Below are 14,166 nucleotides of genomic sequence, written 5' to 3'. Positions count from 1 at the left end.
CTTCATCTTGAGAAGCTGACGTATAGTCTACCTGGTATATATAAAAAAAAAGCACCATTTGACAAACAGCCCACAAGGCTATTGTAGACATTACATTATAAACAAAACTGCTGTGATTAGTCTCACTAACATGTATAAAACTTGGGACTGGCAATATTTTGTCTGTAATAATTGTTTTAGAAAAATGTTGCTAAAGTGAAGGCAAGACCAATCCACTTCGGTCACTGAACATTCCATATCAAATTTAACCACATTTATAATAAACAGTATGTATATTTATATTATCTATGAATCATACTTGTGTCGCTTAACCTTTTAGAACATTAAGGCATCTGGATTCAATTAAGACAATGTAGTGTTAATGTTATCTTTTGTCAAGGTAAACTTGACCATCACAGAGCATCAGACAACCACCAGTAAACTATAGTTAGCTAATTATGTACTGTAGCTCACCCCATACTCTAGGCTACCACTGCACCAACCCACCAGCAGCCAGGCTTTACCAAAACTTTATAGTTAAGAACATTAATAATTTTAGATATAGATTATAAAAATAGTACATAGACCTCTAAAAATACCGTATAAAATTAACTGAAGTGGCATTTCGCGGTGTGGACTAGTAGTACAGCGTAACAGGTAGCTAATCTGACAAGTGCAACTGAAGTGTACTTGGATAACAAGGCTAGACTTGTCAAGACTTAAGTGTGAAGAGCAGACCTTTACCACCAAGACCTTCAACACTGCTGCCTCAACAACACACCATCAACCAACTTTCACTTCTCTTGTACAAACATTCCATCACAGAGGGGGGAACTACTGCCCATCCACCAGTCCTGACAATAGTGGTGAGCGGAGTGTTACATTACCATCATCGGTGGGATCCCCTTCTTGTTTGGCTTTCGTTGACATGACTGGAAATACAAGGCTGGAAGTCGGCGATGACAGCAGCTGTTACCCTGGCTATAATATACTTAAATATACACACTACAGTTCTCCTTTCACACCGAAGAAGTCTACACTACACACGGACGAAGAAAGGTGTGGGCATCGCAGAAACGTTGGCAAATACAGTCACATAAACAACGGACACTGATGCAAAAATAGAAATATGGCGGTAGATTCCCGGATGACGAAAATTGTAGGAGGTGCTCTAGTGGCGGCGGGAGGAGTGAGGCCTCGCGCGGGACGTTTGAATACCTGCGCGGTCCCCACCCGCGCACTCACTCATTCACATACCCATTTACTCACACACGTACTCATTTATTCACACACATTCTCACTCGCTCACACTCTCCTGCTTGCTCACTGACTTACACACCCTCACGCTTGCTCACTTACTTGCGCTCACTTTCAAATGTAGATATGATAGAGCCCAATAGGCTCAGGAATCTGTACACCAGTTGATTGACAGTTGAGAGGCGGGATTAAAGAGCCAGAGCTCAACCCCCGCAAGAACAACTAGGTGAGTACTCACTGAAAGCTAGACTGAGGTAGACTTAGGTACTTACTAGCTCACGCTTTACTCACGCTCACACTTGCAGTCCTCTTCCTATTGTGATTGCCATCCTCTGAAGCAGACAATTTGTTTTTTTTATGTCTGGCTTTCTGACAATGCACCATCTACACGTCAGAGTTTGTAAATAAAATAGCCCATTGTACTTTCTTGATAATATTTAAATAAATGTCATTCCTACATATTAAAACAAATATTAAACACGTTGATTAGTAAAAGAAAACACAGTTGATGTCAGAGAGCACCGTTATACAGTCCTTCGGTAATTAGTTTACTTCGTCTATTATGCACTTATACCAATCTTGCCAGCGGAAATGGAAATAAAGGTTCGAGGCACATATAATAAGTTCAAGAACTAACCCCCAAATTCGTTTAACTAATTAATTAGTTATGGAAGTAAAGAGCTAGTTAAATAATTTGTTAACATGAACCAAAAGTATCTTCAAAGTTTGTCAAATTAACATAACATTGACCTTAAGAGGCCTAACACAAAGAGTGAAAGTAAGTTTATCGAGCCAATTATACATATTTCTAATTTGTTTATCGTGCACACCACACCCATCCTGTGGGAGGTGACGGAAACATGATTAATCTAAGTCATAATAATAGTACAGCATTTAATCACTTTAATTAACAAATGCAGTGGTGTTCAACCTTTTTTAATGTCGTCCACCCCTAGTGATTAAGTAGAAGCTGTCCACCCCCACTCCAAAAAAGTCTCATTAAAAATCTCATTTTTTAATATTTAAAATCTATGTTTCATATCATTTCTATGACTATGGAAACAGAAAAAAGCAATTTCTCTTATTTTTTATTTAACTTTTACATATTCATCCATATATTTACACACCCCATCTCAAACTAAGAGGCTCAAAATACACAAGATAACATTAAGCATGCCATTTAGACGCATTTTCCTTCACTAAAGTAAAATTGCAGACAATGTTTGCTATATTTAGTACGGTATCAATAAATAAAACAAATAGTTAGCCTTTAAAAAAAATCAGTGGCTTGGCTGCTGTTGCACTTTGTCTGCTATTAGGTTGAATCGAGGTGTCAGACGATTTTCAAGTGCAACTCACATGAGAGGATCCAAGTTCAGGATTGCATTCCTTTTCTTTGTCTTCACCAAAACTAAACTAGAGAACCCTTGTTCACACAAATATGATATTGGCATCTGTACAAATATGGCTATTGTCTGCTCAGCTAGATCCTTGTACTCTGGAACATCAAGCAGGGTAACCCAGAAATTCATAGGATGGCTAAATGTCTTTAAAACTGTTTTTTGTGAATAATCCGCTCGAAGCTCCAAAAGAGCATCACAATGATCAGTTCCTTCATCTGTGAAGGGATTAAGCATCCACATGTTGGAGGTCAGCTGGTCATTCTCACTGTCTGGGAAATATAAGTCAAGGTTTTCTTGTCTGATAACTAAGTGTGACATATGTACCTCCAGTGTCTGCTCTGTTGCCTGCATACCATGTTCCCAGCCACATTCTCTCTTAAATGAGTCAAATAATTCAAAATCAGAAAAGCACCTCTTTTCTACATTGCTTTTCCATTTTTTCACCTTCAGTTTAAATGCATTTATTTTCCCCTATACTTGTAAAAATATCCCCACCTTTGCCTTGCTGACTGATGTTTAGCTTGTTCAGATGATCGAAGATTGACGCCATGTAAGACAATTTTGCTAGTCAGAGCACATCCTGACATTTAACTGCCATGGGGTTTGCTTCCTCAGTAAAGAAAACACAGAGCTGTTCTCTCAATGCAAACACTCGATTAAGAACTTTACCCCGAGATAGCCAACGTACTTCAGTATGAAGGAAGAGTTTTGTGAAATTAGCTTCCATGTCCTTACACAACTCACGAAACATTCTATGCTTTTTTGTATGTGCGCAATGATTAACCATTTTGACAACATAATCAAGTAGAAGCTCAAAGTAACTTTTCTCCTTAGCATTTCTAGTTTCATTCATTCATTCTTGAGAAGAAGTATAGGTTAGGAATCGTCTCCAAAGAATTTTCAAAGAATTACTCATCATTGCTGTCTAAAATAATTAGGACAGCCAAAATTAAATACTACGAAGATAAATTTACCCACACAAAGGGCAACATTAAGAAAACATGGAGCACAATTTCACAAATATTGGGATCAAAGAAGATTTTAAATAACAATCCAATACTCCTGTCAAATAATGATGGTCAGCTCTCAGCCTCTGATACTGCTTTTGAGTTCAATAGGTTCTTCTCTTTCATTGGGTCATCCCTTGCAAATGATATTCCATCTTCCAGTGCTAATATTCAGGACTATCTTACATGTAACTATCCACAGTCTCTGTACCTAATGCCTACTATTTCCACTGATGTTACTGACATAATCCTTTCCCTTAAAACCAAGTCTAGAGCCCTTGAAGAGATACCAACTCTTATTTATAAAAAAGCCTCCAGATTTTTAGCTCCTGCCATTGCATTGCTCTTCAACAAATTACTTGAACTCCAAACCTTTCCAGATATTTAAAAACAAGCGAGAGTAACCCCTGTCCACAAATATGGTGATCCCACTGATGTTAACAACTTCAGACCTATATCAATTCTGCCAAACTTGTCTAAAATATTTGAAAAACTTATCTACAAGCAGCTTTACTCTTATCTAGCCAAACACAATATACTTGGTTCTTGTCAATATGGCTTCAGACCCAAAAAAGCACTAACGATGCACTTATTAGTATGATTAACTTGATACATGCAGCTCTTGATAAGAATGAGTTCCCTGTTGGGTTATTTGTGGACCTGCGTAAGGCTTTTGACACTGTCAACCACCAAAACCTTCTTCTTAAATTACATCATTATGGAGTCAGAGGTCACTCCCTACAATACCTCGAATCCTACCTTACTGACAGGCTCCAATGTGTTTCTGTGAATAATACAATTTCTCCCACCCTACCCATCAACATTGGTGTTCCCCAGGGCAGCATACTTGGCCCCTCTCCTCTTTCTCATCGACATTAATGACCTTCCAAATGCCTCCCAACATCTCAAACCAATTCTATTTGCTGACAACCTTGGATTGTCAATGAGCAATCTGAGAGCAGCAGTACACCGAGAACTTCAACAAGATCTTGTAGATCTGAGGCAAAGTGAAATTGACACCAGTAATTCCATCTATCATCATACTATCATGCAAGAGAAGCCACACATCTATGGATCATCCAATAAAATCAGCAGACATCTAGATGTTACTACTGCTCGGCTTAGACTCGGTTACAAGTATCTCTGGGAATTCTCATTATCTGCTGATGTAGACCTGACCAAATGTAAACTGTGTCAACAAAATTATTCGCACACCCTCCGTCACTATGTGATGGAGTGCGAAAAGATACGTGAATTTAGAGACAATTCTATAACCCATGTTCCAGCGATGTGTCAATATTTCATTCAAAATGATCTGCTACCAGAAATTTTAGCCAAATATCCCCAGTTTGCTAACTGTAGGTAGTAACTTAGTGATTGTAACCTATCCACCGCTGCCCACTGGATGGGGGGCGGTGTGCAGGACAAACATATAAATTTTGACACTAGCTTTCCACATATGTCAGTTGCTTAATTTAGAACCTGTACTTGAGGTCGATCTCGAACCCATTGTTGATGTGATGACTTATATTGAATTTTGTAACTAGCTCATCAAGATTGTAACTTGCTTAGCTAAATGAATTGTGGGGTTCAGTCCCTGAGCCCATTATGTGCCTCTGTAACCCTTTCCACTACCGCCCACAAGATGGGTATGGGGTGCATAATAAATGAACTAAACTAACTGACGACACAACCTTCATTTATTCCAGTCCTGACCCCCTTGCTCTAAATGTCACAGTGAATACTGAGCTAAATAAAGTCCATCTTTGGCTAACTGCCAACAATCTCACCCTCAATATTGACAAACTTTCTATATTTTGTTTGGTAATAAATCCTCAAATCAAATAAATCTCAGGATTAACAATACCCAAATTTGTAACAAAGTAGCTGGCAAATTCCTTGGCGTTCTCATTGACCACAAGCTGAATTTCCAGGGACACATTCTAAATATATCAAAAAAAGCTTCAAAAACTGTTGGCATTCTTTCTAAGATCAGATATTATGTACCTCGCCCTACCCTGGTGACACTCTATTACTCTCTCATCTATCCTTATCTCAACTATGGTATTTGTGCTTGGGGTTCTACTACCCATAATCATTTACGTCTTCTAATTACTCAACACAAAGCTGCTATTAGGACAATATCTAACTCTGGCCCCAGACATAACTCGGTACCCCTACTCAAATCTCTGAATATGTTAGATATTAAGTCACTGCACATCCTCTCATGTGTATTTTTTATATATAAAACACTGAACTGTAATGTCAATCCTGACCTTAAAAGCTTCCTAGAAGGTTGTAACAGAACCCATGAGCACCACACCAGAAACAAATACCTATTTGATATTCCAAGAGTACGATTTAGTCAAACTAGAAATGCTTTACAAATCAAGGGACCTCGAATGTGGAATGATCTTCCCAATTATGTTAAAGACTGTACCTCTCCCAACCAGTTTAAGATAAAAACTAAGTACCACCTAATTAACTCAATGTAACCTACCTCACCCCTAAATGTCTACCCATGTCTACGATTTTAAACAATGCTCTTTGTTGACCATATTGTATTTTTGCTTTTTTTCTGCCATGTTCCCTTCCCCCCATTTTTAATTTTTTGCATCTTTTTCTCAACACAATTTATACTTTAATCTCAATTAGTATTAAGTTTTAGTCTTAAGTGTTTTTCCTGCCCGAAACGCTTTGCATAATAGTGGCTTTAGGCATTGTATGTACTAGCTCTATCTATAAATCCATCAACTTTTGTATTTCACCTTGTATGTATGTACTTTACCTAAATAAATATTTGTATTTGTATTCAGTCGCTTTGCCACTAACGCTTCCCTGTTAATCACGCAGTGAATTGCGACACAAAATGGTAAGACCGCTTGGATTTTTTTACAATGACATTGATTGCACTGACACATTGATGTCAAGGCACATTGATTGCCTTTGCACCATCAGTAGTAACAGACTTGCATTTTGACCAGTCAATGCCCTCTTCAATAATGAAATCATGAAGTTTCTGAAAAATGTTGTGTGCTGTTGTTTCTACGCCCAGTTGGAGGTCCAGCTGTTGTTTGTACGCCCAGTTTTAGGTCCAACTGTTGTTTCTACTCCCAGCTGAATGCCAAACGAAGCGGCTTGACGCAATTTTTTAACAAGATGTTCCTTCAGGTCATCTGTTAACATCACACACCGATGACTTATTATAATATCAGACAACGGAATCTGCTTCACTTTCTTCTCTGCATCTTTCCCTCCATGTATTAGGTCAGCTGCTATTTCAAGACAAGGCAGTAAAACATTTTCAAGTTCAGTGAATGACTTTTTTCTGAAGAACGATGTGTGTCATCTTAAGAGAAGCAAGAGTAAGTGCTTTCATGTCAGAGGGCTTAACTTGACTTTTAAAGGTCGAATGTTTCTTCAAGTATGCTTCCAAAGTTGCGTCCAAAAATTGCTTTGATTTGTTTTGGTGTTCAGGATGCTTCGTCTTTAAATACCGTGCAAGTTTTGAAGGAACAACATTTTCATTACTGTACGTGGCATTACAAAAGAAGCACTTGCCTGGTGGGAGGGCAGACGGGAGACATCTCCCGTCACGCAGGGTGCAGTCGCACCTCCACAGATCTCCAGTATCATCTATTGATACTGGTAATGGCTCAAAAGGGCAACCACTTACGGGCTATTCATGCCCGTGCCACCTTTTGGGTGGCTTAATCTTCATCAATCAATCGGTGGGAAGGGATTTGAAGCTTCATGTACTGGCCGGAAGAATCCAAATACAATGTGCTCATCATTCCACCGTTTTTGTCGCTTTTTATGTGAAGATGATGCATCCTTTTTGGAAACCTCCTTTTCCTCTGTGAAGTCCTGTGATGCAGCTTTATCTTGATTTGAAACATATTTTCTTGTTGCATCAATTGCTGCACCAACTGCAACAGGGTTTATATTATACAGACACGTGCAGGTGAGGATCTCGTCCACCCCTAGACAGCTGTCCACCCCTCACTTAATCTCGTCCACTATAAGGTGGACTGTCCACCCAGGTTGAATAGCACTGATCTAATGTATCATTTGTCAATGATTTATAAAATCAATTGTCAGGATCAGGTTCAGAAACTATATTCGTTATAACTGATACGAGTCATTACATTAATATCTGAACTATGTTACCACTGCTAGGCTTAGGCTCGGCTACAAGTACCTCTGGGAATTTGTAATATCTGCTGATGTAGATTTGACTAAATGTAAACTCTGTCAGCAGAACTATTCGCATACTTTGCGTCATTATATAATGGAATGTGAAAAAATCGCGGAATTTGGTGATAACACCATCAATAGTGTCCAAGAAATGTGTAAGTTCTTCATAATTTTGAATTTTTGAATTTGAATTCATAATGATGTGCTGCCCTAAATCTTAGAGAAGTATCCAAAATTTGCTTACTGTAAGTAATGCATGCACATGACTGTAAAGCTGCCGCCCAGTTGGGTGGGTGTGTAGCAAGACTAGTAACTGTGCGGCTCATCATAGATGTAAAGTGCTTTGTATAGTGACTGTTGTGAGCCTCTTGTTGAATCACTTGTGACATAAAATATTATTGATGTGTGTATTTGTGTGGGTGATTAAATATGTATGTGTATGTATATATGTATACGTATGTATATGTACATGTATGCTAAGTATGTGTACATGTATATATAACATTAATAATTTCGTAACTAGCGTCAAAAGATTGTTATTTGCTTAGCTAAACGAACTAGAGGGTTCAGTTCCTGAACTGATTATGTGCCTCTGTAATCCTTTACACCACCGCCCACGGGATGAGTATGGGGTGCATAGTAAGGAAAGAAATTGAAATGAACTAACGCAGGTGTACGGCAATCTTTAACACACTTACATTTTAGGCATAGAGTAATATTTAGATTATAGTTTGAAAGATGAAATATATTAGAAAAGTAAAGTATAATTTACATTTAGAGCGATAAGACAGATATTGGCACAATTTATATCACACAATTAGGATAACGAGAAAAGACAATTTAATATACGCTAATCATTAACTAAATTATATAATTTTGTTTACAACCTCGTTATTCTATCGTGATTCAAAGGTCAACATGAGATAAAATGAATATGAAATGGACCATATTTTCATTTTTTTTTTTGAGATATATACAAGAGTTGTTACATTCTTGTACAGCCACTAGTACGCGTAGCGTTTCGGGCAGGTCCCTGGAATACGATCCCCTGCCGCGAAGAATCGTGTAGAATCATCATTAATAACTTTGTTGTATCTGTGTATAGCTTCAGACACAAGCACGTTACAATTGTGCCAACGTGTCAAGTTTGGAGATGTGTATATATTTGAGTGCAAAGAGTATGGCAAAGTTCAAGTATGTTTATTGAGACAAGAAAGAAATACATCTCAAAGGGATAGAGAAGCTTAGGCTATTTCTACCCTCTCTACTTCAAGTCCCTCAAGGGGCGCACAAATTCAGTGAGTACAAATACACAAATCACAGTACAAGAATCCCATTTAACATTGCAGGTTAATATAGTAAGCACAGCATATAAGTGTTACACTCATTGGGGCAAAATTCTTGTAGTTCCTAAGTATACTATCATAACATTATCACACATCCAAACAATTTGATGTGGTACACTACTTATTTCCATATTTCTATAGTTATCAATAAGTTGACACTCTAAAACGTAATATTCTAAGGTGTGGGCGTGCGGCATACTGCATAATTTACACTCCTTATCTTTTTCACTGACATCAACTCCGTATTGCCAGATATATTTGTATCCTTATCTTAAACTGAATCCTTCCTTATGTAAACTGAATCCTTCCAAGTAGACTTTCCTCTACCATAGGTGAAGGACGAATTTGTATTTATTATTAAATAAGTCTTAATTGTGTTACTCTGTCCACCATTGCCATTCTCTTTACCATTTCTTCACCCTCTTGGATCATCTTGATTCTTGTTTTTATTTGTTTCAAGGTTATTTGACATACAACATCAACAAGAATTTTTTTCCGTGGCTCTCTTTGCTATCTCACCAACTACCTCTGAAGGGATCCACATGAATCTTACTTTATACCCAGTTTGTTCTAATTTCTTAACATTCTCTCTACACTCTATCACAATATTCTGGTATACTGGGCGTCTGCTATTTAAAGACTAACGCTCCTCTACTGTCAATAAAGAAGCAGGCATTTTTACCACATTTGACTACTTCCTGTAATCCTGGCAATACACCTTGGAGTTCAGCCTGCGTTGAAAAGACATTAATATGTCAGTTAAGCGGCGGCCAATAACAGTCTCTACAGTGCCGATGTCAGTGTACTCCCTGATCAAGACTCCACATCCTGCCTTCCCATCCCTAGCTACTGACCCATCACAATATTCAAATTTCAAATTCAAATTCAAATGTTTATTTAGGTAAACATACAAACAAGGGGTGATGCAAAAATTGATGAATTTATAGATAGAGCTAGTACATACAATGCCTAAAGCCACTATTACGCAAAGCGTTTCGGGCAGGAAAAACACTAAAGACTAAAACTTAATACTAATTCAGATTAAAGTATAAAATGTGTTGAGAAAATAAAAAAATAAAAAAGGGGGAACATGACAGAAAAAAAACAAAAATACAATTTGGTCGACAAACAGCATTGTTTAAAAATAACAGACATGGGTTGACATTAAAGGGGTAAGGTAGGTTGTTCCTAAATGCTAATCTTGATCTGAAACTTTTCCTTGATAGGTGTAATAGAACCCATGAGTATCACACCAGAAGTAAATATTTTCTGCGGTTCAATATAATAACAAGAAATAATTATAATGAATAATAATTATAATGAATAATAATTATAATGAATAATAATAATTATAATAAATAATAATTATAATAATAATATATATCAAATCAATTACAATTAATATTTACATTTACAATTAGTAATTAAATGTTCATTTATTTAAATTTTACCCTAATTACAATTCTTGGTATATATCTCTTACCTATCTGCTTATCACAATAGGGGTTCTGGCGGAGCACCCCCCCCCCCCAAAGATAACACAAATGCTTAGCAAGTTACAGCAGAAGTGGCCCCTGAGCCTGCCTGTGCATTATCCCCTGTAAAAAAAAAAAAAAAAACAGGGGATGCAGAGGATCCCGGGAGGAGGGTGGGCGTTATGGTTGAGAAGCAGCTGCGGTCAAGGGCGAACGGAGGTCCCGACTGTTGTTGTTTGCTATAGATTCAGCAACTCGGAACAAGTTCCAAATAGCACGGGCTATGGTGAGCCTGTAACTTACCTGGCACAGGAGCGGGGCAAGTAGCATGGGCTATGGTGAGCCCGTAGTGGACTTACTTGGCACAGGAGCGGTGGAGGTGCCGACCACGCAGGCGTGCTTTAAGTAACCCCCGCTCATTGCGCGCGCAGCTTAGATGCAACTCTTAAGTCATACACTTTCTTCTCACAGTAAACCCACCTCTTTTGGCAAAAGCAGTGTCCATATCTTTTATATCCCCAGAGTAAAACTAAATCTGTGCAAACACTCCATGCAAATAAAAGGACACAGTCTTCGGAACTCATTCCCCGATGAATTAAAAATTGTCCAACTTGCCCTATCCAAAAATAAAACCAAAAAGTATCTAATTTCATCCTCATAGTTTCCTACCTTGTGCCTCAAACTCACACTGCATTTTGTACTACCTCACTTCCCCAATATTAATACTCAAGACAAATTTTTACAAGTGTAATCACCTCTGTCAATTTATATTGTAGTTATTTGTTGATAACTTGCTGTAGCAAGTGCCTTGCTACAATGTACCTTTTCATCTTACCTGATATGTTAAATTATTGAACTGTCTGAAACGCTGTGCGTGTTAGTGGCTTTGCAAGAATATAAAAAAAAATCTAATGTATGAAATATATTATATTACATTATTATATTACTGTTTTTTTTTTTTTTATATATAGTATATAGGCAAGACAACAACATCTCTTTCTAGGCGTTTAACGATGCATAAGCAACAGGGCTCCATTAAGGAACATATAATCTCTTCCCACAACCAAACCATCGCCAGAGAAATCCTAGTAAACAACACAGAAATCATCGATAGATACAGCGATAGCAGGCGGCTTGACGTTTGCGAGGCACTACACATCAAGAAGTCAACACCAGCAATCAACAGCCAATTAATGCACAACTATATTCTACCCACCTCAAGACTCCGCTCCAATATAGAAGCATCAAGAAATATGGACCAATAGGCTTTCTACAATCACTTCTATTCAATACCCATTGTTTCCTGTTCTGTCTTGTGTTGATGAAATTAATACCTTATTAAATACCACCTCACCCCATCCACCTCACTCAAATGTAGATATAAACAAATCGGAGATGTGTAAGTTCTATTCAGTTGTGTATGTGTAAACCAAAGTCTTTGAAAATGTAATAAGTTTTACGAAACGCGCTCAAGTGTCGCGTCAGACTAGAAATAAAAATGAATTTTGGAGAATTGATTTTTGAATTACCACCAACAGTGAAAAGAAATGTACTGTCGGAAAATCCGACACCATTTAATAATCATACAGATAATAGCTGTGTTGTATAAACAAGTTACCCATAGAAAACGTAACTTGTAGTGGAATTACCGTCTAAAGAAAACGGGATATCATCACCACATACTATTATAATTCACCAGCTATTCTGCTGGGAATTATTCTTAAATACATAAGTCTTTGGACTTTACCATCATAAAAACATCTTATATAAATTAACTTAATTATCAATATTAAAGTAGAGTAAATGTGACCCTTCTATCACGTTCTGAAATCTGGACAATGTAAGCCAGGCGTCAGAGTGGGGGAAGGAGGGCAGCCATTGTTTATATAGAGACCAGAGGCTCACACGGGAGCAAATTCGGCTCCTGTTAATTTTACTTGGACGTAGTGTTATGGATACCAAAGGTGTACCATCTGTCAACACGCTGTCAACAAATCAAGTTAAGTGTTCTTTCCGAAACCCATTATCTATCATTAGTGGCCATTAATGTCATTATATAGGGTGACCCGGTTAGAACGCGAAATCGCCTCATACTAAAGGTAATTAAGCCAGGTCTTCATGTTCCATGTACTGTTTTCTCTGATATACTTGTCATATATAGGTATCTGGCTTCACAGCTAGCGCACTTTTGACAGGTCAAGACGAGGATGCAAGATTTGTGCACCAGTTACTGGGTGATATGGAAGCTACCTCAAAGAGGATAATTTGGTGTCTACACCCTAGTTATACCTGGTGGACTAACCTGCTGTACTATAAGATAAGGAACCTCTTCAATGTATGTAGTTACTGTAGTTTGATTGGCTGCATACATATAAATATAAACCCCCCTAATGTGTAGAGGATCGATTTGTGAGATTAAGAGATTATTGCAGAAATACAGTCCACTTATCATTATACAAATTGCTATCGAAGTATATAAATTAACGTAAATATAAATTCATATAAATTAAATAAATATAAATCTCACAGGTCGGTTCCCACATTATTTGGTCCTTCGAACCGGATGACGGATTATTTGATCCTATGAACCCACATTTGGTCATCTTAGTACCGGATGAACCAGTTAACCAGTGGATTCATTAAATATACTAGTGCAGTGTTATTTAAACAAAGCCAGCAGTCAAGACGGCAGCGTAGCCTCGAGGGAGCTCAGGAGCCTCCCTCAGCCCAGATCTGCCTCATCAGCGGTTTCATGCACACCCACAGATATTTGGTGGCGTGTTATTTCGTGAAATGACAGCGCTAATATAGAATCCAGCCAAATTAGTGACTGTGTCTTCGCGAGATTGTTCACGGATTTCGTGGTGTTACATTTCGCGAGAGATTATCTACGAATTTTGTGGACTTTATTTCGCGAGGTCACTAATAATATTTAATACTTCTAGATAATATTAGAAGTTTCATAGAGGCTAATTAAGAGGCTATTAACAATAATTGTGTATATTATTTCTCCAAAATAGAGAATTATTTAATATATATTGCACTAGTGATCACAGTATAATATTTACTAATTGCCAACCCACAACAGGGTAGGATATGACTAGTTGAACTATTATCGTTCATCCTAGTCCCATTATTACAATAGTCAGTTGTACTATATTGAACAACCTAACACCATTAATGAATGGTCCAGACCCTATTTTGGGTGTAATTTTTATCAACTCGAATTGAGTTGCATATATAATAATTTACTTATGATCATTACACCTTTGAGTGATTAATTAGTGTCTCTACCATCCTAGGGTGATATAGAAGAGCTAACCTAAAGGTACTTCCATGACACTGGTTTATCACTCAAATCATTAGTGTGTATGATTGTATATATATAATGTGTATTAATTTTAAGTGCTAACCTCTAGTAGAGGTAGGATTATTGCCTAGTGAGTGCAGAATTTACCCTAGGCTACCATCAGTGCTTGTTCAGTATTATGAGCAGCCCAAG

General features: G+C 37.6%; 1 protein-coding gene across 20 annotated transcripts in view; it reads right to left on the bottom strand.

Annotated features, from left to right (window-relative positions):
• The window catches only part of LOC123774611 (eukaryotic translation initiation factor 4E transporter), a 177,153-nt gene that overhangs the window by 123,490 nt on the left and 39,497 nt on the right, over nt 1–14,166 (bottom strand). For 17 of the 20 annotated variants that reach the window (XR_011222652.1, XM_069303919.1, XM_045769074.2 and 14 more), the window contains exon 1: nt 867–1,167. The exons of 2 other annotated variants lie outside the window; for them this stretch is intronic. Coding sequence is in view for 17 of the 18 variants with exons in the window: in XM_069303919.1 (XP_069160020.1) it covers nt 867–909 (43 nt within the window). In the remaining variant the exon portion in view is untranslated. Of the gene's footprint in view, nt 1–578; nt 699–866; nt 1,168–14,166 lie in introns of those variants that run through there. One more of the 20 variants, XM_069303935.1, reaches the window with a different exon arrangement.

Source organism: Procambarus clarkii, chromosome 51 (assembly GCF_040958095.1).
Source record: "Procambarus clarkii isolate CNS0578487 chromosome 51, FALCON_Pclarkii_2.0, whole genome shotgun sequence".
Lineage (NCBI taxonomy): Eukaryota > Metazoa > Arthropoda > Malacostraca > Decapoda > Cambaridae > Procambarus > Procambarus clarkii.
Note: the sequence above shows the minus strand (reverse complement) of the source record. Positions and strands in the feature narration are given on the sequence as shown.